Source organism: Pogoniulus pusillus, chromosome 13 (genome assembly GCF_015220805.1).
Source record: "Pogoniulus pusillus isolate bPogPus1 chromosome 13, bPogPus1.pri, whole genome shotgun sequence".
In the NCBI taxonomy this organism is placed as follows: Eukaryota; Metazoa; Chordata; class Aves; order Piciformes; family Lybiidae; genus Pogoniulus; species Pogoniulus pusillus.
This window is the reverse complement of record NC_087276.1, coordinates 30,630,851-30,657,168: the sequence shown is the minus strand read 5'-3', so window position 1 is coordinate 30,657,168 and position 26,318 is coordinate 30,630,851. Positions and strand designations below refer to the sequence as shown.

Sequence of the window (26,318 nt, the reverse complement as noted above, 5' to 3'; positions counted from 1 at the left end):
TACAGGTAGCTGGGATAAGCCAGGAAATGCTACTGAAATGAACACAAAACCAAAACCAAACCAGAAGTGAAAAGGTGTGGGACAAGGATACTGCTCTGAGGAAGGGCAGGCTCCCAGGGCGTGTGGGTCTGGAAGTCTGACATGGAGATCCTGAGGCACATCTTCAAGGAGCGTCACTCCAGTTTCATGATGCAGCTCTAGCAGCAGGTTGGTTTCACATGGTGACAACAGACTGTTCTCAGCTCCCTCCTTGCCCTGTGTGCTCCAGGCACACACAAGTGGTAAGCAAATCCAGAGAGTCCTATTTGCAAGAGCTGTGGATGATATTCCCATTCAAATCAGCAGCAAAACTCTTTGGGCCTGGTTTTATTCAGCAAAGGCCAAACCCAGGCAAGCAGAGAAGGCCTGTCCTAGCAGCTGGGTGGCAATAGCTCTACCACTACCTGAAGGGAGGCTGGACCACAGAGTGGAACAGCCTCTTTATCCTGCTGCCAAGGGAATGATTTCAAGCTGTGCCAGGGGAGGTTCAGGCTGGATATTAGGAAACATTTCTTCATTGAAAGGGTTTTAAACATTGGATTGGTCTGCCCAGGGCAGGTCACCCTGGTGGGGTCCCTGTCTCAGGAGGTGTTTAAGCACTGCATGGACCTGGCAGACAGGGACATGGTTTAGTTTTAGGTCGAGGGTTGGACTGGATGATCTTTGAGGTTTCTTCCAAATGGATGGTTTCTGTGACTCTGTGGATCTCCCAGGGTTTGTAAGGTGTGGCTGCAGGACAAAGCCCAGGCTTCTGAAGAGGTTTTTGTTTGTAGCATTCTATCTTCACTTGCTCGGTGGCTGGTAACAGCCAGAAACCAAAAGGAGGTTGGGAGCTGCTTGGGAAGCAGCAGGAAGCACTGACATCTAAACAAATAAACAAGAGAGCAGCCCCTGTGGAGTGAAGGAACTCTTTAATGACAAAATGCAGCTGCTTGGACTTGCACACTCTCAGTCATCTAACTGGCAGAGGGCTGCCACCCCTCGATTGATCCAGTGCTTCTGGGGCCTGTCTGAAGGGAGCTCCATGGACAGGACGTAGTTGGTGGAGTGGCCAGTAGTGGACAGGACCCCTCTTCTTGCACTTGTTTTGTACACAGGGCACGAATAGATGTCCATGTGAAGAAAGCTGGAAGTCTCTCCAGGTTTCAGCCAGATGATGGGCAAAGGATCATAAAGGACTTTTGGAAGTGATTCCCCAATCACCTGGGCCTGTCGATCCCATCGTGCCCCCTCCAAATAAAGGCCTCTGATGTAAGCTCCATCTGCTGGCATCTGCTCCATTGTGTGCTCCTGTTGCATCACCTAGAATGAGTAACCCACTGCTCAGGTTCACCTGGAGCACATAAATCCTCTAAGTAATACTCTGAAGTTGCTGCTTTTAATGAAATGTCTTTCTTGGAAACTCTTCCTTGCTGCCCCAGAACATGGAGAAGAGAAGACTGAGAGGGGATCTGAGAGGTTTATAAACATCTGAGTGCTGGTCAGGGGCTGGGGGGCAGGCTCTGCTCACTGCTCCCTGGGGTGGGACAAGGAGCAGTGGATGGAAGCTGCAGCACAGGAGGTTCCAGCTCAACACAAGGGGGAACTTCTTTACTGTAAGGGCCACAAGGCACTGGAACAGGCTCCCCAGAGAGGTTGTGGAGTCTCCTATGGAGATTTCCAAGGCCTGTCTGGATGTGTTCCTGTGTGATCTGTGCTAGATTGTGTGGTCTTGCTGTGGCAGGGAGGTTGTACTCAATGATTTCCTTGGGTCCCTTCCAACCCCCAATATCCTGTGATGGGCAGGGAAGCAGAGAGAACAGGGCAAGGGAGGAGATTCTCCCCTTGGCTCTGCTCTCATCAGACCCCACCTGCAGTCCTGGGTGCAGTTCTGGAGCCCCAAGCACAGGAAAGACATGGAAGTGTTGGAGCCAATCCAGAGGAGGCCACCAAAATGCTGAGAGGGCTGCAGGAGCTCTGCTATGAGGACAGGCTGAGAGAGTTGGGGCTGTGCAGCCTGGAGAAGAGAAGGCTTGGAGGAGACCTTGGAGTGGCCTTGCAGTATCTGAAGGGGACCTACAGGAGGGCTGGGGAGGGACTATTGACAAGGTCTGGTGATGACAGGATGAGGAGGAATGGGTTTGAACTGGCAGAGGGGAGATTTAGATGTTAGGGAAGGGATCTTTGCAGTGAGGGTGGTGAGACACTGGCACAGGTTGCCCAGGGAGGTTGTGGAACAATCACATTGGGTGATTCTGTGCTCCACAACCTCCCTGGAGGTGTTCAAGGCCAGGTTGGATGAGGCCTTGAGCAACATGTTCTAGTGGGAGATGTCCATGCCTCTGGCAGGGGCTTGGAACAGGATGATCCTTGAGGTCTCTTCCAGCCTAAGCCATTCTATGACTCCATGTCTGAAGCTGCTGAAGAAACACAACATTCCTCTGCATTTCCTTACCTCAAATTCAAATCCAATGTGGTCAATGGGGATGGTGTATTTTCTGGCATAGTTCTGTAGAACACCAGTCAGAAAAGACTGAGTAAAGAAGAATCCTGAGAGCCAGAAGACTGTGGGGGGCCCACTGATCACCCAGGCCTGGACACAGAGACAAAACAAACACAAATACACCTGTGGCTTCCCAGTGCCAATTCACCAGCAAAGAGATGTCCCTTCAAGTACACTCCAACAGCACAGAGACAGCTCAGCCCTGGGGCCTCTGAATACCACTGTTAGTCCTGCGCCAGCCAATGCCACACATCACCTTATTGACAATGACAACACAGGGAGCACTCGTTCTGAAACCACCAGAAGTCAGTGCTACTGAGAAAGGCACTGCAGCAAGCAGCAAGCCTGGCTGCCACAGCACTGACCCACACCTGATCCGTGCAGCTTGCAGCTGCAGAGCCCTTGCACCTGGCAGTCTCAGCTCAGCATACCTGGAAGAAGGCCAAACGGCAGAGCAGGTCGGACACGTAACTTCCCAGGGGCTTCAGCGATGGATAGGATTTGGCAGCCCACATTGCTGGGACTTTGCCCATCAGCATGCTGTTGAAAACATCTTCAAGTTCAGATGACATCAGCACTTGGCCTTTGATGGCTTTGCCTAAGTTGATGAGGCTGCTGCGAATGACTTCAGTAAGCCTTTGGACAGCAGAAAGAAGTTGTCACCTTCTATCCACTCCCTGCAGTCTGGTTAAAAACCTCTGACACCAACTCAAATGAAAGGCCAAAGCTGGTAAATGTCCTGTCAGAAACTCCTTATCTCACCTGCTGTTATCATAGAATCAACCAGGCTGGAAGAGAGCTCCGAGATCACCCAGCCCTGTCCAACCAAAACTTAACTTCAGAAAAGCAGACAAAGAAAAATCATGCACAGAGCAATGAAAGGAAGTGAAAATTCCCCTTCTTGCCAAAGGAAATTAGAGAATCACAGAATCAAGCAGGCTGGAAGAGAGCTCTAAGCTCACCCAGCCCAACCTAGCACCCAGCCCTGGCCAAGCAACCAGACCATGGCACTAAGTGTCCCAGCCAGCCTTGGCTTCAACACCTCCAGGCACAGCAACTCCACCACCTCCCTGGGCAGCCCGTTCCAATGCCAATCACTCTCTCTGCCAACAACTTCCTCCTGACATCCAGCCTAGACCTGCCCTGGCACAACTCAAGACTGTGTCATCAAGACTGTAAGACTAAATAACAGAGTATGCTGTGAACACTGGCACCTGGGCAAGACTGAAAAGGAATAAAGCAGGCTCTCCTACCTCAGCAAAACCCACATCTGGTGGAAGTTCATACTCAAGAATATTGGTGCTGTTCCCACAGTCAGGTAAGTCAGCTGCAGCTGTCAGGTCTTTTTTAAAGGTTCATTGAAAGCAGAATCTCTCAAGCTAGCAATGTGTTGTAAAAGGCTTGCAGCAGATTTAGAGGCTGAGAGTGGCCAGCACCAATGGGCATAGTTCAGTCTCGGCAGTGCTGCCCAAAACGCTGAGCCATACCTGTTAAACCGAATCAGTTCTTGCCTGAGGACTGTATTCATGGACTCTTCATAGAGTACTGGGTATGCCTTCATCACCTCTTCAACATCGAAGTCACTTGGTAATTTGGATAGGATATCTTGTGCCAAATCTTCCACAGTCTCCTGAAATCATAAGTTAGCAGTGGATGAGGACTTTCTCTTTTTCTCTTACCTTCAGTAAATTCTGTAAACCACAAAGCTACTGAAGGGCCACCAAGATGCTCAGAGGGCTGCAGAGGCTCTGTTATGAGGACAGGCTACAAGAGTCAGGGCTCTGCAGCCTGGAGAAGGCTTTGGGAAGACTTTGGAGTGGCCTTCCAGTATCTGAAGGGGGCTACAGGAAGGCTGGGGAGGGACTATTGACAAAGTCTTGTAATGCCAGGATGAGGAGAAATGGGTTTGAACTGGCAGAGGGGAGATTCAAACTAGATATTAGGAAGAAGTTCTTTAGAGTGAGGGTGGTGAGACTCTGGCACAGGTTGCCCTGGATGATTCTGTGCTCCACAACCTCCCTGGAGGTGTTTAGGGCCAGGTTGGATGAGGCCTTGAGCGACCTGTTCTAGTGGAAGGTGACCCTGCCTCTGCTGGGGGATTGGGACTTTGAGGTCCCTTCCAACCTAAACCATTCTATGCTAATATTGCCTAGAGATGGTTGTGCTATGAAATGCTTTACCAACTCTGACTGTTAACTCTGCTCTAACTTTATGACTGAAGTGCAGCACTTCACTTGTAGTATAAAACACAAAACAGGAAAGAAACATTCAAATTGCAGGTTCCACTTAACCAAGAGGGTTGTGTGGTATCAACCTATTTGCATTCAAACTGATTAGAGTGTCTTCCATCTTTAGGAGCTTCTTCTATGCCACATCTGTCTGCTTCTCTACAGAGACATTCACATCTACTCCCAAGGCCACAATCATGTGCTGAGAGGTGCTGGATTACGTTGAGACTCAAGGCATGCCAGGAAAGAGCACCTTTCCAGAGTGCAAGTTGATCTTTCTTCCCCAGTTACCTGAGGGGATTTGCCAGCTCCCCCTGATTCTCTAGGCAAAGTCAGGAGCACTCCATGGAAAAGCTGATTAGTCTCCTGGTTATCCTTGGTGATGTCTGCATTTTCATGAAGTCCAAACACTTCAGGGTGTGTTATAATTGGTAAACTTCGTATGTAGTCAATGTAAGACTGTAAAAGGAACATTCAGGTACCAGCAGTCAAATAATGCTACATTCCCTGAAAATCAGTACACCAGCATGGGCAGAACGGATGGAAGCTGCAGCACAGGAGCTTCCACCTCAGTACAAGGGGGAGCCTCTTTACTGGAAGGGTCCCAGAGCACTGGTATAGGCTCCCCAGAGAACTGTGGAGTCTCCTTCTCTGGAGCCTTTCAAGGGCTGTCTGGATGTGTTCCTGTGTGACCTGAGCTAGATTGTATGGTCCTGCTCTTCAAGGGGGTTGGACTCAATGATCTCTTTGCATCCCTCCCAACCCCTGACATCCTGTGAGCCTGTGAAGCTTCCCATGTACTCTCAAACATGTTAGTTCTGAGTTAATCACATCCAAAAACAGAGTTAATAAAAGTTTTGTGATTCAAAGACTCAGTGAGTTGTTCTTACCACCTTCATGTAAGCAGCAGGAGAAAGCAAGAGAAAGAAATGGACATCAGAAATAGATAAGGAGCTCTGGTAGGAGTCACCTGAGAAAGCAGGATGCTCTATGTATCACCCTTACAACTGCAGGCTACCCAAGCAGCCTGCTCCTTACCTCTCTCCAGTGATTAGAAGGGAAGAAAGGATGAAGACTGAGCACATCCCTAAGCTATTCCACCTCCTCAGCACGGTCACTGCTTTTGAGGCCAAAATGATCGTGAGAGGGTGCAGGAGTACTCTGCACATTCCTGAAGCCTGACTCTCACTGGCTTCCTAGAGTGCACTGGAAGCCTACACAGGGGTGGCTCTTTGCACCAACAAACATCAGGGTATTGGATGATGGCCTCAGCTCCACTGGGCTGTGCAGCAGATTCCCATTTCATGGATAAGAGATCCCGTGGTGTGGCTTTGTGATCCTATGGGGTTTCTTTTCTATTTGTTGTATTCAGCATGCCAAAGTACAGTGCAGATGAAGACTTTCCCAGCAACTCAGAGTGAATTTACATTGCTATCTTCTCACCTCATAGGGACCATGTGGTGGTATGTAGTAGTCATCCACAGCTGCAAGCATGTACTTGTCCTGCTCTATATCCTTGCTATAGACTATGGAGAGGAGGGAGAGCAGCAGACGCCTGTCTTTATCATCTGTTACTCTGCCCCCATAGTTACATTCCCCTGGGAAAGGACAAAGAAAAGCAGGATGAAAGGGTGAAAGTTAATGAGCAAATAAAAACTGCTTTACAATCATGAACAGCTCCAGTGAACTGAAGTGACAAAGCTCCACACCTTCCAAAGTCCTCTGCTTCCATGAATCCAGTGGAAACCAGGCACTTCAGCACCTGTGGAACTATGGGCCAAATCCGTGTCTCTTGATGATGAAAGGTTCAAGGAACACTATGAGCTGGTGTAAAGGGTTAACCCTCCTGGGGGTGGATCTGAACCTGACCCCAGGTGTAGCAGCTAGCCCACTCCCACTTGCTGTCTAACCCCCTAATACAAACACAGGAACCCCTATCCCCTGCTTCCCCCTTCCCTTCCCACTAGCAGTACTTGTTCCTGCTGTTCCTCTTTTACCACGTGGCCAAACCCTTGCTGATTCCCCCTCCATCCACTGCTGTCAACCTGGCTGTGTAGATGTATTCTGTGTGTTGCTTCCCTTCCCTATAGCTCTTTGGAACTCCCCTGCCTAAAATACCTTTCATTTACTGAGAAAGCTTTTTTACCCTCCAAATCAAAGCAAGCCTACTTTCTCTGGGTGTTTTACCCTTTTCCTCTCTACATCCAATTCCTTTCTTTCCAGAGTGGGGGAGATAGGAAGGCCTCCTACTGTTGTGCTGGTTCTGTTAGCTCTATGTTGAGTCTCTGGGAAATTTAAAGTAGAACCACTACAGCTGATCTCAGAAACTGCTACTCAGGCCACAGCAAATGATCTCAAGTTTTAAATGAAAGCTCTCTTGTTTGGTGTTCTGAGAAGGGCTGTCAGAATTTGATTCAGAGCTGATTCTTGTCTTGTTCCTTTCGTGCAGTAGGTATGGAGCAGGAAACAAGGGATCAAAAATATGCCACAGCCCTGCAACAGCAGGGGTTGGAGAGATCTAAGTGATGGGCAAGCAATGAGGGAACCTTTGCACTGATAGAAGCACAGAAAACTGCTAAGTACTCCCAGTTGTTACTTCAATCCTGACTCCTAAAATTCTTTTCCATAAAACTAGTACAAATATTAGCAAAACCCTGGAATTATCCTTAGAAGGCTGACAAAGGAGGTGCCAGGAAGCAGCTCTCTGGCCCAAAGAAGTGACCAGCCACAGCAACCAGCTCTTCACACAGGTCAATGCCTCCTGCTTTAGCGCTGAGTATCCTCTGCTGAAGTGGCCCTGCTTACTCTGTTGGCATTGTCTTGATCAGCTGAAGCAAGACAGAGGCCACTGCTGGTTTTCTTCACGCAGAGGGAAGAAAGCCCAGGAGGTTTGCTGCACTCTTAGTAGTCCCTGTAGCTCCATGTGAGGCAGGACAGCAGTGAGAGCTGAGGCTTTGGGATACAACTTCCCAGCACATGGAAAGTCAAGAAAGTAAACCTGAAAGGACTCTCCTGGGTTTGGCAGGAACTCACTGGTTCCTGCCTAGCTGCAAGGGCCTAGCAAAGTCTCAGTGGCAGAGGTGCCTGTACCTGTTAGGTAGGTCAGGGCTTCAAAGGGAGGCTCTTCATAGTCGTTCAGGAACATCTGGATCTGCCTCATGCTGATCCTGAGGTCAGACTCGTTGAACTCGTACGGAATGTTCCAACCTGTTGAGTGCAAAGGGATGCAAAGGGCAGTGGTGAACTGTGCTGACAGCCACGCTAGGATGTTATGGTGTTGCTACTATGCTGCCACTACAGAGCTGCAGACAGCAGCTGCCAACAGTGCCCAGGAGCAGCCCTGGAATTTCCCAGGCTGTTAATTGCACATGAAGCAGTCTGATTCTGTAACAGTTTTGTATCCTAAGGCACTCTTACCATCACCCTATATAATTTGAACCGAAGTACAGGCATTTGGCATCATGCACTCCTGAAAAAAACACATTCTACCTTGGGCAGGACACAGCCCTGCTCAGGACTTTCCTCTAAACTATTGCTGTTTGGAGATTCTGAGGATAGGATTTTAATTCATTGATTGATTTTCAGTTTTAATCAACCTGCCCATCTCTTGCTGCTGTTGGTATGTGACATTCAGAGTAACAGGGCAAAAAACCACCACACAAGAGCCCACTCCACATAAGTGAATCCTTCAAAACCCCATGCCCCTAGTTGCAGCTGTGGCTGCAATTGTCCTTTCCCCCACGCCCCCAGAGACTTGCTCACATTAAGGAGTTGATGATGCTTGAAAATGACCTTTCTGTCACTTCCACAAATGATGTGTTTTCTTCAGAGCAGTAAGTGAGCATCTTCCTGCTGGCACACTGCTAATTTAAACAGCTACCTAATAGAATGTAGGTGTCCTCTCCCTGGGGTGCTTGGGGCCAGCTTAGCTGAGGCCTTAGAACCAACCAGGTTGGAAGAGACCTCCAAGATCATCCAGTCCAACCTAGCACCCAGCCCTAGCCAGTCAACTAGACCATGGCACTAAGTGCCTCATCCAGGCTTTGCTTCAACACCCCCAGAGATGGTGTCTCCACCACCTCCCTGGGCAGCCCATTCCAATGCCAATCACTCTCTGACAACAACTTCCTCCTAACATCCAGCCTAGACCTGCCCTGGCACAGCTTGAGGCTGTGTCCCCTTCTTCTATCGCTGGGTGCCTGGCAGCAGAGCCCAACCCCACCTGGCTACAGCCTCCCTTCAGGTAGCTGTAGGCAGCAATGAGCTCTGCCCTGAGCCTCCTCTTCTGCAGGCTGCACACCCCCAGCTCCCTCAGCCTCTCCTCATAGGGCTGTGCTCCAGGCCCCTCCCCAGCCTTCTCTGGACACCTTCCAGCACCTCAACATCTCTCTTGAATGGAGGAGCCCAGAACTGGACACAGCACTGCAGGTGTGGCCTGAGCAGCGATCAGTACAATAGAGCTTTAAAGCTTTATGCTCTGTGCACTAGAGGTTGCTCTCTCGTAACATGGCTAACAACAACACTGCCTTTTTACAGAGAAACTCTAAGAATGCACTTCAGACCTGCTGGTCTCTTTGAAACAAGCTGCAAAATAGGCTAAACCTTACCCAGTGGGCCAAAGTTTCTTCTTTCCTGCACGACAGCATGAAAGAAGCAAAGGCCAAAGAGCAGCTTCTGCCACAGTTGTGGCTTTCGGCAGCCGCTGAAGAAGGCAGGGTCAGAGATGGGGTCGTTAAGGTACGATCGGAGAAGGTTCACTCTAACTCCTTTTGGAGGCTCATTTGTCATCTTGATGCCATTCTGGAGGATGCTAACAGGAAACTTTTCTGAAGGGTAACTAGTCAGCCACAACCTGAAAAGGAGTTTACAAACAGCACATTATCCAAACCAAAAATGATCCTCAACACTGACAGAGCCTCGGTGCTGCTCTGCAGAAGTCTGGGGTTTGTTACTTGCTTATCTGGAGTGGTACCACATGAATCTGTCCTGAAATGCAGGCATAAACAGCTTACACTGGACAGGTAGAAAAGCTGGCACCCTAATTGGGTGTCTCTATTTTACCACTGCACATAAGCAATACAAATGGTTGCTCACACCAAAAGAAGTTTCATTTCTTTTTCCTACTGCCCTCATTGAAATGTTCCAGTTAGGAAGAGCAAAACCTTCAAGCTCCTACCTGAACTTCTCTTTGGTATTCTCAGCTACTATCACTTCCTCACAGATTTTTTCCAGAGCAGGCATCCAGCTAGTTGCAAGATGGCAGTTTTGCAGCACCACCCAGGTTCCATCACCAATCGCCTGATGAATCATTTTGGCTGCTATTGGGCCCTGGCCCTGTCCAAGCGAAATCGTCTGAGTGCTTGCACCTCCCATGCCAACATCAGCAGCAAATTTCAGCAGGCCTGTCATGCCACGTGCCACACGTGCCAACAAAGACAGAGTCTGTTAGAAAGTAAAGCTATGCCACATTCATCATCTTCATAATGTAAAAAGCAATTAAAGAGGCAAAGGTTAAACGTTTTATTCAGCTGGAGATTCCCCCACCTCTGCTACTTCTACCCCCCAAAAGTAGTATCAAATGCTGGGCCAGTCACTGTGTTTCTGGGGTACATGCTAACATGGATAAAGAAATGCCCCAAACCAAGGAAAACCACCAAAAAGCAGCCAGGTTAACCAGTCTGTCTTCTCCTCCTGCCCCAGCTGCTCACTCCCAGCCTGCACTACAGCTCTCTGCTCTCTCTGTTACATGGGTACAATTATTTCTGGGAGCTGAGCTGGCATTTGGATCTTAAGATCTGGTTAAAAATAACCCCTTTGCTTTGCCACCAAACCCAGCACCTCCCAGATATGGCTCCATGCTACAATTCTTCTGGCAGAACAGCAGGGTTAAAAATAATCTGGGTGGGTTTGGGGGCTGTGGGTTTTTAAAGGACATTTAACAGATGTGTTTTAAGCGTGGTCATCTACACCATTTAATTAGGAACTCAAAGGGAGGAAACCTTCTGGAGGAGGGATTGCAACAAATACTGGGGCAAGTCCCAGACACCCACTGAAAGAATTGTAATGCAAGCATAAATCACCAATTGGTCTGGATGTTACAAGCTGTTAGATCTCTGCATCACTGCTCAGTGACTTAGACTTTTCATGCCCACCACATCCATTCCATCCCCTAGCACTTTCAGTGTCGTTGTTTCTATATGAGCAGATGCAGCCTTTGGGATTCTGTCATTGCTGTACTGGCCTTAAAGGCACCTTGAGAGCAACTGGAACCTACAGGATTAGCAGTTCAGCCACACTCAGTGCCCTTTGAGCCAGCCCCTGTAATACCAGTCTCACCTGCCATAGGATCAGCCCCTGGTGACAACACAAAAATCAAGGGGGCACAACAACTGGAATCGCTGTAGCTTCTTGCAAGGTCAAAAGTGGGTGGATCAATGAAGGCTCTGCCCATGTTTTCCACGATGAACTCCTGCACCGCCGGGATGACTTTGTCAGGCCTCAAACACCGGAGCACAGCCATGCGATCTAAGCCCACCAGCGCGCCCCACGCATCCGGGAAGGCTTCCTGGTGGGGTCTTACAGAGTCATAGATGAGTTTCCACTTGGAAGGCTTCTCCCTTACGTGGTCCATTAGTCCCCGGAGGCTTGCCAGGCCAGACGCACGCACGAGCTCAGCCCAGGACTTGTCAGCCAGCCAGTCTGGAGCTGGATTGGGGTGAGGATTATCAAGAGCAACACCTCCTGTCAGCAGGAAATGCCAAACCGCATCATCTATTTGGTCTTTCCCCTTCATGATGCCTACTGTCAGCAGTAAGGAGAAGAGCAGCTTGTCCTTCTCGAAGAGGGAGCGGCAGACGTTATTGTAGATGCTGACTGTGAAGTGCTCAGTTATGTTCTTGATCCTCTCCTCCAGTTCTTCACTCCTTTTGCTCTTAGCAATGGACTGAACGTACAAGTTGAAGAACCAGATCAAGGAATACTGGTACATAGGCTCAATGTTTGCCAGATCAGAGATGCAGAAGAAGAGAACAGCTGAATGAACAGCAACTGGCTTATAGCCCATTCGAGTGGAGTCTATCTGCATCTCAGTCACAGAGGAAACCTTTTGCTTCTCAGAGATTTCCTCAGATAGCTCTTTGGATGAAGACAAAATATTAATGGCGGTTTCATCTTCCAAGATGTTTCCTTCTGAGCTGGAAAGGATCTCCAGGATTTTATCTTCTATTTCCTTTAGTTGTTTCTTGTTGGCTGCACTTTCTATAATCAGTTTATTTTTCTTCTCTTCTAGCTCAGGCTTTTCCTCTGCAGCTACAATTCCAAGAAGCTGGTCCTGAAGGCCCAAAGGTGTGATCATGAAGTTGAGCAGACAAACTTTTACAGCCACCTCAGGAAGATAATGAGGGTTTCTTAAGCAGGTTGTTATGTAAAACCTGAAATCTCTTGAGTATTCAATTATATTTTCCCCTAGTTTCATGTATTCTACTCCCTGCTGTTTGAACGTTTGCTTCAACAGAATGGGTTCTATGAAAGCATCTAGCTCTTCCCCAATGTTTTCCAGCAGGACTGGTGTTCCAAGCTGAACAGCGTTTTCCAGCGTCCTCACGTAATGTGCATCAGACAGCTTGATCACTGACAGCCTGTTCGTCTTCTCCATGTTCTTCACCCACTTGTTAGCTTGCCTCTGAGGGTCTATCATCAAAGCCCATCTCCTCGAGTTGGAAACGATGATGCCGTTGTCGACAGAGAAAGAGTCGACTGGCAGCCCAGCCAGCTGCCAGGCACGGATCTGCACCGCATCCCCCAGGGTGTTACTCAGGCTGAAATCGCTGGAGCAGGGGATCTTCCTCTCGCTGCACAGCGCTTGCCACTGCTCTTGACACTTCAGCCGGTAGTCCACGGTGAAGGCCCCCAGGTAAGCCACAGTTCCCGAGGACAACAGCACATCCCCTACGAGGTCTCTGTACCGAGCTCCCAACGCCCGTGCAGCTTCTGTCCACCTGTCCCTCTCCCCGCCGAGACCACTGATCAGCTGCTCGGCCCTCACGAGCTTCTCCGAGCACAGCTCAATGTTGGTTTCCAGGTCTCTCTTCCGCTTGTTCATGCTGTCAAACTCCTCGTTCAAAGCTTGGAGGCGATCGACTATCTCCTTCAGTTCTGCTTGTTTGGTCCTTAGCTTCTGCATCTGGACACCCAGCAGCTCCTCTGCAGCTCCCAGGCGCTGGCGCTTGGGGCCGACCACTTTGGCGACGCGATCGTACACCTCCATGGCTCGCACCCACTTGCAGAGCCCTTCGCAGGCAGATGAGACATTCTTTATGACAGCTGGCTGAAAATCTGGGTGGTCAATAAACCTCTCTCTAATTCTCTTCATGATAGCAGGAGGAATATTATCCTTGTCATATGTCTTTAAGCTCTCAAGGAATTTCAGATCTCCAAGGAGTTTCCTAGATGGTCCCCAGTAGTCTTCTATCATTTTACCTATGTTGCAAACAGTACCACCATGAGGCTTGAAACATGCATGATCAGACTGAAAACAGAAACATGGACTTGAAACAGAGAATGAAAAAGTCACAGTAGGGATTGTGCCACTGGATTTTATTATAGAATGGTTTAGGGTGGAAGAGACCTCAAGGATCATCCAGTTCCAACCCCCTGCCATAGGCAAGGACACCTCCCACTAGAACAGGTTGCTCAAGGCCTCATCCAACCTGGCCTTGAACACCTCCAGGGAGGTGATCAAAGATCACATTGGGTGATTCTGTGCTCCACAATCTCCCTGGGCAACCTGTGCCAGTGCCTCACCAGCCCCACTGCAAACAACTTCTTCCTAACATTCAGTTTCAATCTCCCCTCTGCCACTTCAAACCCATTCCTCCTCCTCCTGTCATTACCAGACCTTGTCAATAGTCCCTCCCCAGCCCTCCTGTAGCCCCCTTCAGATACTGCAAGGCCACTCCAAGGTCTCCTCCAAGCCTCTCTTCTTCAGGCTGCAGAGCCCCAACTCTCGCAGCCTGTCCTCAGAGCAGAGCTGCCCCAGCCCTCTCAGCATCTTCATGGCCTACTCTGGACTCCAACAGTTCTTGTGCTGGGGGCTGCAGAACTGCACCCAGGACTGCAGGTGGGGTCTGAGGAGAGCAGAGCCAAGGGGCAGAATCCCCTCCCTTGCCCTGCTGCCCACACTGCTCTGGCTGCAGCCATTGTTAGTTAGCTTGGGAAAATGGTTAAAGAAATTCAGATGGGAACTTCCATGTCACTAACCTGTGTCCTATTTATTAACTACATATTCATTCTAAACCAACCAATAAATAAGGGATGGGGGAGATTGCTATACAGTCTTTCCCAGCACAGCTTAGTAGAAAAGTCAGTAACTATGTGGAAAGACATGCAGAGAATTCTTGCTTTCAGTCACAAAGGGTTGAACTGTGAGTGGCATAAGATGGGAGAAGGGAAAAAGTCTGTTTCCTCTCCAATCCTGTGCAATCCCACAGCAACAACATAACCCACGTAGCAAGAGCTTGCCAGTGTAATTACCTGTGGTGGGAGTACAGCTGCAATTCTGTCTCCCAGCACAACTGACAAAGTTTGGCAGCAGGGATTAGAAAGGGAAGTGCAGGAGTGCAGGTGACTGGTGCAGAGCACACCTCCAGCTCCTGGAGCTCCCCAAAGCAATGCAAATCTCGAGGTTGGGTCCAAGGGAGTTAAGGAGATGACTGTATGGTGGTCACTGCACAAAGCTTGTACAACAGCATCAAGCAAGGGCACTATGCTACAGTGGCACAGGCTATTCCTAGCTGTTCAGTCTGCTTGTAAGGCATTGCCAGCAAAATGGATTTACAGTGCCCATGGCTGAGCTCCCAGCAGAAGCACTTCACTAGTGCAGTGCAGCAGTACCCCAAGCATTCCTAGGGCAGGGACAACAAACAACTGCATCTTTACCACTGCCACCGGGATCAGGTTTCCTCTCTGGCTTTGCTCCCTTCATGACACAGATGCTCTCCATGACAAGCTTCACAGGACCAGGTGGATTCTGCATGGACTTCACAAGAGAGATGTCTGAAGGATTCAGGGTATCAAGAGCTGCAAGTGCTGCCTCCAGAGCTGGCATGGCCTCAGCAAGGTCTCCTTCGCATTCATCCTGTTAAGGCATTGGGCAGAAGTCTATAAACCCTCATGTAACAGCAGGTCAACAACCTGATTGCCCCACTACAGCACAGCCACTGCTTCTAAGGACCTCACAGAAAGACTTCACTTCATGCTTCTTGGAGAGAGAGCTCCTTTCAGAATTTCTCTGTACAGTTTAAAGAGGGGAAGTTTGTAGAGAAATGAGTAACTCCTGTAAGTTGAACTGGTAGCTGGAACAGCCAGACAAGCTTTCAAGATCAAAGTTCCTCTGGTCTGACAAGAATTAGAATACAAGTCAGACACAGTTTTTCTTGGTTAAATCTTACAGTGGTGACAAGATAAAAAATATGTAGCTCAAAGTCTTCCTCAGGTACTCAGATTTCAGTAATTACCTCTCTTACCTATCACTGACACCTCCAACTAGCTTAAAAAAGATACACTGAGGAATTCCACAACTTCTTACAGGAAATCCTGTGCTAGAGACATCTGCCTCTGGCTCCATGCAGCACTGTACCAAACTGCCTCAGGTAGCTATAAATGAATTGTCTTTGAGCCTGGATACAGCATAACCTCCTTACTGACTCTCCAGAGAAGGAGAAAATGTTAGTGCAGACCTAACAGCTACACAGCTTTCAGGATGTGAACTAGAAAGGGAAGCTATACACTACTATGAGACACAGTTATACCCCAAACAGCCAAAATTTACCCTGTTTATATTAGGTCTATGCCATTGATCATTTCACAGCTTTGTTACTTTAAGAGCTTAGATTATGCCCCTAAAACACCATCACAGCTCCCATTTACTTGGAAAGATGTAGAACACTACCTTAATAGCTTGAGCAGCAGCTGCCGCTTCGTTCGCCTCTTTTTCATCTGCTGCCACGAGTTCCTTCTTTGCATCTACTTTAGTGGTTTCCTTTTCAATCTGGATCATCATTTTTTCTGTTTCTGCAGAAGTCTGAATCAGTTCAGGCTGAAGGGCAGTCAGCTCTTTCTGCATCTCTGCAACCTAATGAACAGAACAGGAAATGCAGAAAACACCTCTGTAAGCACCGAGTGCATTTCCTAACTTGATGGCTCAGGAAGAAAGATCTGAGGGCAGTATATTAATACAATCCAAACAGGGACACTTCAGCTGCAGAACTCTAACTGGCTCCCTAGCCTCTTTTCACTAAGAGCTCTTTTATTTCATTGAAAAGATTTTTTTGAAGGATTTTTTCTATCATCCATGCAATCTGCTTGCCTTTTTAAGGATCCACTTTGTTTCAATAATTAGAAATAAATGATTAATTGGTTTGGGATTTTTTTCCTCACAGTCAGTTTCAGTTTATGGAACTCCAAATAATCCCTCATTGCACAGGTAGAAAACAAAACCCAAAAGAAACTTGGAAGGAAACACAGAATTAGTGGCAGCAATGGCTGCAAACTGGATGTACTTCACTGAGAGAGCCATTGGACACTGGAATGGGCTGCCCGGGGAGGTGGTGGAGTTGCCGTCCCTGGGGCAGTTCAAGGCAAGGTTGGACGTGGCACTTGGTGCCATGGTCTGGCCTTGAGCTCTGTAGTAAAGGGTTGGACTTGATGATCTGTGAGGTCTCTTCCAACCCTGATGATACTGTGATCCAGCAAGTATCTGGAAGCCTTTCTTTTGCATATTAGGAAGATCGGCACCTGGATCACTCACAACTTGCCTGGAACCTACTGCAACCAGCAACAGAACAAGGGGGGACAGTCTCAAGTGGTGCTAGGGGAGATAGAGGCTGCATGTTAGGAGGAAGTTGTTGGCAGAGAGAGTGATTGGCATTGGAATGGGCTGCCCAGGGAGGTGGTGGAGGCACCGTCCCTGGGGGTCTTCAAGAAAAGACTGGATGAGGCACTTAGTGCCATGGTCTGGTTGACTGGATAGGGCTGGGTGATAGGTTGGACTGGATGATCTTGGAGGTCTCTTCCAACCTGGTTGATTCTATGATTCTATGATCTTCACCTGACACTTACTTGTGAAGATGCAAAGTCAAGTTTCTGAAGGCCTGTAAGGTAACGAGTTCTCATTGTGTCAACTTCTTGCCTCTTGCTGTTCAGCAGAGTCTTAAAGGTAAGAATGAGTTCGAGGTATGAAGCTGGGGTCACGTAGTTGTGTCTTCGCAGCGCAGCGTAATAGCTGCTGGAGAGCTCTCTCGCACTCGCCTGGAAGTACTGGCACATCCACACAACCCTGGGGAAGATTTTCCCACGTTACCAAGCAAGCACAACGTTCATTATGAGCAAACTACCTTAGGCTTATGAAAATGTTTCACTGCTGATGAAGGCCCAATTATTTTTCCCCATTTTAAGAAAGATTATGAACTCCTCTCCAAGAGAGGCCTGAAACATCAGTTACATAAACCTACACAGCTTTGACTTGCACTGAAATCTCAGAGTTGCTTGACTTTTGCCAATTGATGAGGACAGTTTTCTGACCAAGTACACTGGGGGCTCGAGGGGGAGTGGAAGAAAAATTTGCTTCTTATGTTTCTTGATGGAAAAACTCACTCTTTTCTAACATCCTCTTCAAGTTCAACATCCTCTAAAAACTTGTGAGCAACCATTTCCAAGGCATCTGTAGGCCAGGTCTGGAACCAGTCGATGGTGCAGCAGTTGATGAGCGATGGGAACATCCGTAATCGATTCCGGAACGCATCTCCGATAGGACTCATGGCTAGAAGCAAAGCCACACCTGTTACCTAACCTTGTATGCAGTTACAGAGCAGGAAAACCCAAGCCTAAGAGAAGCCATTCTGAGAGGGCACAGACTGTATACAGACCTAGGACGATGTGCAAGTTCTTCTTCACCCTTTCAATGAAGAAATTGTACATGGCGAGGGGAGTGGCTTCGACTCTCCTGCTCTCCATCCTTGCTGCACCCTGCATCTTCTCCACAATCTCAGCCTTCTCGTCTGCTGGGAAGATGTTGGGCACGTCGCCGCTGTTCAGAAGCATGTTGATATCTTCTACGAAGGCCTCGTCCTTGATTTGATTGTCCCCAAACAGCAGGGCCACGCTCTTGTTCTCGGCGCCCGCTTGCCGCATGACTCGCTTCACGTCGTCCCTCCACTCGCCGATGCCGTAGGACTTGGTCATCTCCACCTGGAAGAGCTCGAGGGCATGGATGAAGGCGGCCAGCCTGGCGGCGCTCTGGCGCCCGCTCCCGCCGATCCCCACCAGCAGCAAGTGCCCGTTATCCTGCTTCAGTACCCTGCATATCCTGGAGATGTGCTCGATAGCAAACCTGAACATGACTAGGGACATGGGCGCTTTGCTGGTGGCGTTGTACTCCTCCAGGTAGTGCTCCATCACAGCTGTCAGCTGCTCCAGGTCTCTGATCTCATCGTACACTTTCACGCCACTGCCCGGATTCAAATAGTCCCCGAAGAACAGGCTGCGAATATCATCATCAGAGACCTCTCCGCTCGGTGAGAGATGACTCAGCACCTGGAGGAAAGGCCAGAACCAAGAGGTGAGTCAAACCACTAGAGAGCTGTTTTCCTTAAGGACATCGTGTTCTTACCTGCCTGTTTTCCAGCTATGCCAGTTCTCATCCCCACAAAACCACCGTAAAGGCTTAACCCTCCTGGGGGTGGTCTGAACCTGACCCCAGGGGTAGTGGTTAGCCCAATCCCACTTCCTGTCCAGGGCCCCTATGAAAACAGAGGAACTTCTGGTTGCTCTCTCTCTTTGCCCTCCCTGCCTGCCTGATAGCACCACCTTTGTTCCTCTGCTCCTGTTTTTAACACATGTCCATCCTACCAGATGGTGGACAACCCCTTCCTGAATCTATTTCCATCCACTGCCATCAATCTTCTTTTATATATATAGGATCTTGTCTCCCTTCCCTATACCTCTTTCTAACTCCCCTACCTTAAATACTTTTTGTTTATTGTTAAAGTTTTTTCTTTTCACTTCCAAATCAAAACAAGACTACTTTTTGGGTGCTTTACCTCTTTCCACTCTACATCTAATTCCTTTCTTTCCAAAGGGGAGGAGAGGGAAAGGCATCCTGTTCTGGTAGTGTTCTGTTAGCTATTAAGAGTCTCAGGGAAGTTTAAAACCAGAACAACACAAACACCTAAGTGGGGAGCATGTTGTAGGCTGGCATACAAGCTTCACAGAGACATTGCTCACAGAGAGATTGTGCTGCAGAGTATCAGTGGCCAAAAGGCTACTCAGGAAAACACCCACTGCTCCCACTGACTCTTCAACATACTAACTCCAGCAAAAGCCATCTATTCCAGAGAGTCCTTGGCACTAACTCAGCATCCCTTTGATGTTAGAAACATAGAATCAACCACATCAGAAGAGACCTCCAAGCTCATCCAGCCCAACCTAGCACCCAGTCCTGTCCCATCAACCAGACCATGGCACAAAGTACCCCTTCTGGGCTTTGCTTGAACACCTCCGTGGATGGCGACTCCACCACCTCCCTGGGCAGCCCATTCCAATGCCAATCACTCTCTCTGCCAGGAACTTCCTCCTAACACCCAGCCTAGACCTCCCCTGGCACAACTTGAGACTCTGCCCCCTTCTTCTGTTGCTGGCTGCCTGGCAGAAGAGACCAACCCCACCTGGCTACAGCCTCCCTGCAGGCAGCTGCAGACAGCAATGAGCTCTGCCCTGAGCCTCCTCTGCTGCAGGCTGCACACCCCCAGCTCCCTCAGCCTCTCCTCACAGGGCTCTGCTCCAGGCCCCTCCCCAGCCTTGCTGCCCTTTTCTGGACACCTTCCAGCACCTCAACATCTCTCTTCAATTCAGGAGCCCAGAGCTGGACACAGCACTCAAGCTGTGGCCTGAGCAGTGCTGAGCACAGGGGCACAAGAACCTCCCTTGTCCTGCTGCCCACACTGCTCCTGAGCCAGCCCAGGATGCCATTGGCTCTGCTGCCCACCTGAGCACACTGCTGCCTCAGCTTCAGGTCCTCTCTACCAGCACCCCCAGCTCCCTCTCTGCCTGGCTGCTCTCAGACACTCTGGCATCAGCCTGTAGCACTGCTTGGGGTTGTTATGGCCAAAGTGTAGAACCCTGCACTTGGCCTTGTTCAGTCTCATCCCATTGGCCTCTGCCTACCCATCCAGCCTGGCCAGGTCCCTCTGCAGGGCTCTGCTACCCTCCAACAGCTCCACACCTGCTCCTAGCTTGGTGTCATCTGCAAACTCACTGATGCTGGACTCAATGCCCTGGTCCAGATCATCAATAAAGATTCTGAACAGGACTTTACCCAGCACTGATCCCTGGGGGACACCACTGGTGACAGCTGCCAACTGAATGTGGCACCATTCACCACCAGTCCCTGGGCCTGACCCATTCCTTCATTCTAGCATGAAGGAGTTTGTACTGACCAGGAATATGCAGAGTACCCACCGCTGGAGAGAAGATCATCCACTGATTTGAAATGCATCGATCAAAATCCCTCCAAATGTGCCCAGTGCTAATGTCAGTGTCTTAAGCATTTCTGAAAATGCATCAGTCTCAGCCCTGGTTCCAGCACATCACCCAAAAGTACCTTACTGAAGCTCTGCTTGAAGCTATTTGATGTTGTCTCTTGCACCATCCAGAAGAACACCTTCCTGTCCTCCTCATCAACTAAGCGGTCATAGAAAACTCGGTAAACCTCGTGAATCCAGAGCCTGATCAGCTTCTCTCCATCCTGAAAGTGCAAGTAAAGGAGGTGAGTACAGCTCAGGTAGGTTGAGTTTGGGTGGGTTGGGTTAAAAAAAACCTCACACAAACAAGACAGAAATGTCCATCTGGACCCTGCTGTATGTTGTACTAAACCTCAGTGTGAATCTTTCACTTCCAAGCCATCCAGCACATGGCTCAGCATCTGCTAACTTAATTGTCTTCCTCACCTGCTCACCACCTTGTCCCTCCTGCTAGTACAAACTGGGACTCCTGTGTCAAATCATTTTTCTCCACTATCTCAAGTCTCTCTACCTTTCCAACATGTATACATCTTTCAATGACACAGCTCCTGGGCTCTGACTCAAGCCCAGCCCACCACTGTGTTGGCTATTTCCCCTGAAGAGCTTGTAGCTGTTTGGTTCTGTTTCTGCACCAAAACCACTCTCCAAACAGAAATAAACCTCTTCACATTCCCTTATCTTGACATTGTACTGACATTCATGGAATGGTTTAGGTTGGAAGGGACCTCAAAGATCATCCAGTTCCAACCCCCTGCCATAGGCAGGGACACCTCCCACTAGAACAGGTTGCTCAAGGCCTCATCCAACCTGGCCTTGAACACCTCCAAGGCAAGGGAGGGGATTCTGCCCCTTTGTTCTGCTCTCCTCAAACCCCACCTGGAGTACTGTGTGCAGTTCTGGAGCCCTCAACACAAGGACATGAAACTGTTGGAGAGAGTCCAGAGGAGGCTAAAGATGCTCAGAGGGCTGCAGCAGCTCTGCTCTGAGGACAGGCTGCAAGAGTTGGGGCTGTGCAGCCTGGAGAAGAGAAGGCTTTGAGGAGGCCTCAGAGTGCCCTTCCAGTATCTGAAGGGGGCTGCAGGAGGGCTGAGGAGGGACTACTGACAAGGTCTGGTAATGACAGGGTGAGGAGGAATGGGTTTAAACTGGCAGAGGGGAGATTCAAAGCAGATGTTAGGAAAGGATTCTTTGCAGTGGGGGTGGTGAGACAGTGGCACAGGTTGCCCAGGGAGATTGTGGAGCACAGAATCACCCAAGGTGATCACCTTGGGTGATTCTGTGCTCCACAACCTCCCTGGAGATGTTCAAGGCCAGGTTGGATGAGGCCTTGAGTGACCTGTTCTAGTGGGAGGTGTCCCTGCCTATGGCAGGGGTTGGAACTGGCTGAGTTTTGAGGTGCCTCCCAAGCTAAACCATTCCATGATTCTATGCCTATCCTGATTTTAATCCTTGTCAACCTACTGCAATCACAGTTCTTGTGTTTTGAGATGTTTCTTCACTGATATTTACATTTGCCATTGCTTTTTCTTACGGCAACATAATTAAACTATCAACTTACTTGCAAATGAGTGTGTGGACAGAGCAGGACTCCTTTGATGACCCTGGAGAAGTCCCTTAGGTTAAAGACATAGTGGGATTTTGTAGGAGTTGGCAGAAAGTTATCAACTGCCATTTTATAAATCACCATTGTAGCTTGGACCATCATTTTCCCCAACCTTAGGAAGGCAAAGAGATACAATTTTAACTTCTGCTGGTAAACCACAGGTGAAAAGTTGACCAAGTGTGAGAGGAGAGATCCCAGATTACCTGAGAAAGGCAGCCTCAAAGCCCTTGCTGAAGTGCCAGTCAGCAATGGCAGTAAAAATCTTGCTCAGGACCTCATCATCGAACGAATGCATGGAGACAATGTTCAAGTGCCGAGTGAAGCGGCCTGCAGCACACACACACAGATGTGGAGACATGAAGGCATGGCCAAACATTGTTCAATTTCTCAGCCAGCATCTCCTAGGACAGACTGGCACTCAGCAACACTGCTCCCTTTTGTTTCTGCTCAATTTCTGCCCCAGCAGCAATGCAAAAGAAATGGAAACAGGAGTTTGGATTGTACCAGTGTTTCACTGCGTATTTCATACAATCACAGAATGGTCTAGGGTGGAAGGGACCTCAAAGATCATCCAGTATGGCAGGGACACCTCCCAAAAGAGCAGGTTGCTCAAGGACACATCCAACCTGGCCTTGAACACCTCCAGGGAGGTTGTGGAGCACAGAATCACCCAAGGCGATCAAAGATCCACAACCTCCCTGGGCAACCTGTGCCAGTGTCTCACCACCCTCACTGCAAACAACTTCTTCCTAACACCCAGTTTCAATCTCCCCTCTGCCAGTTCAAACCCATTCCTCCTCATCCTGGCATTACCAGACCTTGTCAATAGTCCCTCCCCAGCCTTCCTGTAGCCCCCTTCAGATACTGGAAGGCCACTCCAAGGTCTCCTCCAAGCCTTCTCTTCTCCAGGCTGCACAGCCCCAACTCTCTCAGCCTGTCCTCATAGCAGAGCTGCTGCAGCCCTCTCAGCATCTTGGTGGCCTCCTCTGCACTGCCTCCAACACTTCCATGTCCTGCTTGTGCTGGGGGCTCCAGAACTGCCCCCAGGACTGCAGGTGGGGTCTGAGGAGAGCAGAGCCAAGAGGCAGAATCCCCTCCCTTGCCCTGCTGCCCACACTGCTCTTGCTGCAGCCCAGCACAGGGTTGTGTCTGGGCTGCACTCACACTGCAGGCTCCTGTTGAGCTTTTCAGCACCCCACACCCCCAGGTCCTGTTCCTGAGGGCTGCTCTCAGCCACTCCCCACCCAGCCTGGAGTTGTGCTTGGAACTACACCCACCAAGGTGCAGGACCTTACACTTGGCCTTGTTGAGTGTCACAAGGTTGGCCTGGGCACAGTTCTACAGCCTGTCCAGGTCCCTCTGGATGGATCCCTGCCCTCTAGCAACTTGACTGTGCCACACAGCTTGGTGCTATCTGCAGACTTGCTGAGGGTGCACTGATTCCTCTGCCCATGTCACTGCCAAAGATGTCAAACAGCTCTGGTGCCAGCACTGAACCCTGAGCAACACCACTTGGCACTGGCCTCCAGGTGGACATTGTGCCCCTGCTCACCACTCTCTGTGTGATATCATTGGATTCCACATGAAAAACCTGAATCTCCACTACAAGACCATCAGAGAAATATAACCTCCTTCCTGATGGTACTGCAGGAATCATGGATTTGCAGGCTACATGCTTGTAAGCAAATGCAGGCAGCTGGTCTGAGCAGCAGGAAGTACATTTTCAATAGGGGACTGTCAGAAAGACTTGGCAAGAAGATGTATTCCCTCTGTTTTCCAAAGGAGAGAAAATGGGAAAAGTGCCCAAGTCTCTCATTTCAGAATTATTTTCACAATTCATAGTTCCATCAACACTTAAAATATTGTTTGCAAAGCAGATTAAACTCCTGGAAAAGCTACAGACTGACCCTTGAGCAGACAGACTTCTCTTTGGAATCACCCAAACAGCCTACCTACACACACCTACACCTACAATTTGTCACCACCAAGACCAAACCTGCCTCATAACATCAATTAGGTAACCACTTGCCAAAGTAACACATTCCCTACCTGTAATATCATTCCTGCCACCTCCAGGTGGGCCCATTGCTGAAACAAGCAGCACATCCTGGATGCTGATCTTGGATGCATCTTTTGTGTCATACCAATGGCCGTGATCAATCCACTGGCGGAGAAGCTCGATAGGTGGCTGGGCTCCATAAGCTTCCTTTGCAGGCATGTTCAGGTCATCTGCAGAGAACACAGGCACTCAGTAAGAAAAACCTCTGCACATTTAGCAATTACACTTTTCTTTCAAAGCTGAGAACTGGAGTAGAAAAAGAGTGTGTCCTCTTGTTCTTGCTTCCCATCAAACTAACCAGAATCGAATCACAAAATGGTTTAGGTTGGAAGGGACCTCAAAGCTCAGCCAGTTCCAAACTCCTGCCATAGGCAGGGACACCTCCCACTAGAACAGGTTGCTCAAGGACTCATCCAACTTGGCCTTGAACACCTCCAGGGAGGTTGTGGAGCACAGAATCACCCAAGGTGACCACCTTGGGTGATTCTGTGCTCCACAATCTCCCTGGGCAACCTGTGCCAGTCTCTCATCACCCTCACTGCAAAGAATCCTTTCCTAGCATCTACTTTGAATCTCCCCCCCACCAGTTCAAACCCATTCCTCCTCATCCTAGCATTACAAGACCTTGTCAACAGTCCCTCCCCAGCCTTCCTGGAGCCCCCTTCAGATACTGCAAGGCCACTCCAAGGTCTCCTGGAAGCCTTCTCTTCTCCAGGCTGCACAGCCCCAACTCTCTCAGCCTGTCCTCATAGCAGAGCTGCTGCAGCCCCATGAGCACCTTCATGCCATTGTACTTTGCAGACAGAGTTAGCAGTGATGGTTTCACTTAGTGTGGTTGCTCTTTTACGTTGTATTTCATGTCATGACAAAGTTCTGAGGACAACCACCACAAAGAGTTAGAAGCCCTTCAGCAGAGGGCAGTGTTAACCCTTCCTCAGATGCCTGAACGTGCCCCAGGGCAGTTAGGCACTCCCAAATCCCTAGCTGCACTAAGTACCTTGCCTTTGCCTAAAGCCAGAATTAAGATAATATAAAAATCCTGGAAATCTGCCATCTCACCCACAAACATTACAGCTTTTTTCCCCAGAGGAGGTCCAAAGACTCCTTTTCTTCTTCTGTCCAGCTTGGACATAATAATGTCCTGGGTTTGATTAGCAGATGTTCTTGCAGAGAAGTTGATGAAGCTGGGGATGTATTTTTGCTTTGGAAGCTGTAGTAGGAAAGTGTTTGTTATAACTGATTTTCCAGTGCCAGTGGGACCCACAAAAAGCAAAGGGACATTATGCTCCACATAGGTGTGAAGAAAAAACATCTGTCTGGCAGTCTCCATCGTTGGAATGATCAGCTCAGATACCTGTTCCACAACAAAATACAACAGCACATGAAAATCACAGAATCAACAACATTGGAAGAGAGCTCCAAGCTCAGCCAGCCCAACCTAGCACCCAGCCCTGGCCAATCAACCAGATCATGGCACTAAGTGCCCCAGCCAGGCTTGGCTTCAACACCTCCAGCCACGGCCACTCCACCACCTCCCTGGGCAGCCCATTCCAATGCCAATCACTCTCTCTGACAACAACTTCCTAACAACATCCAGCCTAGATCTGCCCTGGCACAGCTTGAGACTCTGTCGCCTTGTTCTGTTGCTGGGTGCCTGGCAAAAGAGCCCAACCCCACCTAGCTACAGCCTCCCTTCAGGTAGTTGTAGACAGCAATCAAACATCAAACATCTATCTCAAGCCTCAGGAACATTTACAGGCACCTGCAGGAAGCCTGTAGCAAAAATGCATCTTTAAAACACTCCTTTCTCTGAAATCTTTGGCTGTAACAAGGTTCTGGCAGACAGTAGAGCTCCACTTCTTGTTATACAGCAAAGAGCACAACCAGCATTAGCTATAATATGGTCCAGGGACACTCTGTGAAGCCCAGAAGAACTTCAGGGTTCAAATGTAGCTGGATTCTCTTTCCCTACTGCACAATAAAAAAAGCAGCAGTGTTAGGGATTTTTTTTCTCCTCTTCCTCTCATTAGCAGCTGTGCACTAGGTCTCAAAAAAACATTTTAGACAGCAGAACAAAAGGCAATCTACCTCTCTCCTGTACTTAACAGACAAGACAGTTGCAATTATCGTGGGATGAAAAGCTGAACAAATAGCACCTAAGTTATCCTGCCATTTTATCCATAGAAAGGTACTTTGTGTGGATCTCTGCAGTGCTTCACTTCCCTGCCATCGAAATGAGAGTGACTCTGTGCAGAAAGAGAGGGGATCTGGGACCCTCAATCCTGCTGTCTATATCCTCCAGCAGTAAGTATCTTCTCTTGCTCTCTGCAGC

At 49.1% G+C, this 26,318-nt stretch overlaps 1 protein-coding gene across 1 annotated transcript in view; it reads right to left on the bottom strand.

The window, feature by feature from the left end:
• Nucleotides 1-933: 933 nt before the first annotated feature.
• The window catches only part of DNAH3 (dynein axonemal heavy chain 3), an 86,783-nt gene continuing 61,398 nt past the window's right edge, over nucleotides 934-26,318 (bottom strand). The window contains exons 43-62 of the mRNA XM_064153821.1: nucleotides 25,046-25,340; nucleotides 23,977-24,156; nucleotides 22,131-22,254; nucleotides 21,883-22,039; nucleotides 20,405-20,548; nucleotides 17,673-18,339; nucleotides 17,401-17,566; nucleotides 16,867-17,083; nucleotides 15,698-15,880; nucleotides 14,686-14,884; nucleotides 11,086-13,227; nucleotides 9,926-10,151; nucleotides 9,357-9,601; nucleotides 7,840-7,956; nucleotides 6,193-6,347; nucleotides 5,041-5,208; nucleotides 4,009-4,151; nucleotides 2,953-3,157; nucleotides 2,474-2,611; nucleotides 934-1,341 (exon numbers count right to left, since the gene is read on the bottom strand). Coding sequence (XP_064009891.1) covers nucleotides 988-1,341; nucleotides 2,474-2,611; nucleotides 2,953-3,157; nucleotides 4,009-4,151; nucleotides 5,041-5,208; nucleotides 6,193-6,347; nucleotides 7,840-7,956; nucleotides 9,357-9,601; nucleotides 9,926-10,151; nucleotides 11,086-13,227; nucleotides 14,686-14,884; nucleotides 15,698-15,880; nucleotides 16,867-17,083; nucleotides 17,401-17,566; nucleotides 17,673-18,339; nucleotides 20,405-20,548; nucleotides 21,883-22,039; nucleotides 22,131-22,254; nucleotides 23,977-24,156; nucleotides 25,046-25,340 — 6,225 coding nt within the window. The 3' untranslated portion in view covers nucleotides 934-987. The remainder of the gene's footprint in view (nucleotides 1,342-2,473; nucleotides 2,612-2,952; nucleotides 3,158-4,008; nucleotides 4,152-5,040; nucleotides 5,209-6,192; nucleotides 6,348-7,839; nucleotides 7,957-9,356; nucleotides 9,602-9,925; nucleotides 10,152-11,085; nucleotides 13,228-14,685; nucleotides 14,885-15,697; nucleotides 15,881-16,866; nucleotides 17,084-17,400; nucleotides 17,567-17,672; nucleotides 18,340-20,404; nucleotides 20,549-21,882; nucleotides 22,040-22,130; nucleotides 22,255-23,976; nucleotides 24,157-25,045; nucleotides 25,341-26,318) is intronic.